Genomic DNA, 2,334 nt, shown 5'->3' with positions numbered 1-2,334 from the left:
TGATGAACAATATCAGTTATCCCTGTCAGACATTTTTATGTTGATAATAATTGTATCTGAAATAATTTTTAAGAAGTTATTTTTGTTTAAATATCTTATAACTATTATTTATATCTTTTAATTTATAGTACCTAACAAAAATTATTAAATATTGATTGAGTACACAGAACCATTAGCTATATAATGGTATATTTCAAATTTATTAGCTTAATATTGTATTATTTAATCAAATTTAAAAATATAAATAAAAATGATATTTTTAGTCTTATTTAAAATAAATAAATTATAATTATATTTATTTAGAATAGAAAAAAAAAGTTTTACTTTAAATTTTGATTTTTATCTTAATTTGTGTACTCAGTTTAAAACTGAACATATTCAGTGCGACCTAATATCTTTTTGAAGAATAAATAAAAAAATAAATACAAAAAAAGTGACTGCTATTTAAATGCTATTATATATATATATATTAATTTAAATATATTTCTGTATAATTGTAGAAGATGTTGTGGATCCAGAATTATTGTTCAAATGTCAACTGGGAAACGCTCCAGAGATAAATCACCTGCTTATAGGTAATTAATTTTATTATTAAAATCTTAACTCTTTTTGTTTAAACTTTAATTTTTATATCTGCATATAGTTAATTATTTATTTTTATATTTATATGAAATTAAATAACTAGAGGGGTAAATATTGGGTTAAAATACTATTATTTAATTTAAAATTAATGAGTATAAAAACTTTTGGCAGGTTATTTATTATAGATTCAACTTTATTGAATTCTTCATCATCACCACTACCACATCCACTACTACCATCACCTTTCAACACAGTACTACCAACTTGAGCCAGCAACAAACAACAGGGGGTGTGCGAGATTCTTGAATCCCTACTAGGCATTCTATTTTCATGAATCATTCATCATTTGGTTTTAGTTGTCAAATCCCTCGATTTTTATTGCAGTACAAAACAACAACTTAGCATTTGAAATTCATCTTCCTAGCTACTGCTGCATGCTTTGATTACATTGTTTTTGCATCGCTCATCGTTCATCATTATTCTGGTTATATTTTAGGTATTTAAATAAAATATAGTTACTAGCAGGATATTTACAAATTGAGTCTTATAAATGAAATTCTTGCCTATGAAATATTAATTTTTAACAATAATTTAATATTAAAAATAAAAAAGAATACAAATTTATTTTCAATTCAGATTCAAGTAAAAAAATATAATATATCAAAATGCAAACCCCTTCCTCAGTACATGTTTTTTTAATTTTTCTTTTATATTCCAATTTATTCCAATATTAATAACTTGATAATCATTTGTTTACCTATTGTATATAATTTAAACAATGTCCTTAAATGAAAGAAGCAATGTTTAGATCTATCAAACATGGTATTTTCTCATGAAAAAAAAATAGCATTTTTATTATATTTTTTTCATATATTTAAGTCATATTAAACAATTTTTAATATGTAAATTAATCCAGTTCTTTGATAATATATTTGCGCCAGAGTAATAAATCATAAAATATGTAATTTAAATATTAAAAGGGATGACTGGTTTCAAGAAAAATATACTCCTCTTACTATTTCTTGAGTATTGTGCCATAATTGTTATTAGATACATATCATGTATATTTGCATTCTGCAAATGTATTATTAAATAACCAGTTTAGTTTATATATATTATAAATTGTTTAATATACTAGAAAATTATAAAAACATTTAATAAAACATGGTTACTTCTTTGTGTATGAAAATATTTTATATCTGATTGATCTAAACATTGCTTTTTTCGTTTAATTACTGTCTAAATTATTTGCACTAGATAAACAAGTATATATATTTATATATATATTTGAATATAAATATGTATATGCAAATTAAAATAAAATACTACTATGAAACTGTTGTTGATCTAATATAATATAATTGAAAATTATTATGTATTGAATTAAGTGCTAATTATAACTTGTAAATGTGGAAGGGATTTTTACCAAATAAAATAATTACATCAATTTTTTATTCAAAAATTTAACAGTTTATGGAGTTTTTTATAGTTGAAGATTTTACTTTATTATAACTTACATGTTTTTGATTTTACTTCATTCGTTTTAGAGGGCGATCTTCACCTCCGCGGCGTACTTATCATTCATATTCACGTTCACCATCAAGGAGTCGTTCACCAGTTTATAGAAGTAGAAAATCTCGATCAAGATCTTATTCTAGAGGAAAATACTAATGATCACTATTTATGCAAAACAAATATGTTTCACATTTTTATAAAATACATGATTTTAATTAAAAATATATTTTGATTGAT

General features: G+C 22.4%; 1 protein-coding gene across 2 annotated transcripts in view; it reads left to right on the top strand.

Moving 5' to 3' along the window:
- The window catches only part of LOC112594213 (RNA-binding protein 1-like), a 5,131-nt gene extending 2,797 nt beyond the window's left edge, over positions 1 to 2,334 (top strand). Inside the window, exons 3-5 of one of the 2 annotated variants that reach the window (XR_003114644.1) lie at positions 501 to 575; positions 754 to 1,078; positions 2,130 to 2,213. Coding sequence is in view for 1 of the 2 variants with exons in the window: in XM_025338889.1 (XP_025194674.1) it covers positions 501 to 575; positions 2,130 to 2,253 (199 nt within the window). In the remaining variant the exon portion in view is untranslated. Of the gene's footprint in view, positions 1 to 500; positions 576 to 753; positions 1,079 to 2,129 lie in introns of both variants that reach the window. The other variant, XM_025338889.1, reaches the window with a different exon arrangement.

This window comes from Melanaphis sacchari, unplaced genomic scaffold (genome assembly GCF_002803265.2).
Source record: "Melanaphis sacchari strain LSU unplaced genomic scaffold, SCAv2.0 Contig221_pilon_pilon, whole genome shotgun sequence".
Taxonomy (NCBI): domain Eukaryota; kingdom Metazoa; phylum Arthropoda; class Insecta; order Hemiptera; family Aphididae; genus Melanaphis; species Melanaphis sacchari.
The sequence above is the reverse complement of the archived record's forward strand: the minus strand, read 5'-3'. Positions and strand labels throughout refer to the sequence as shown.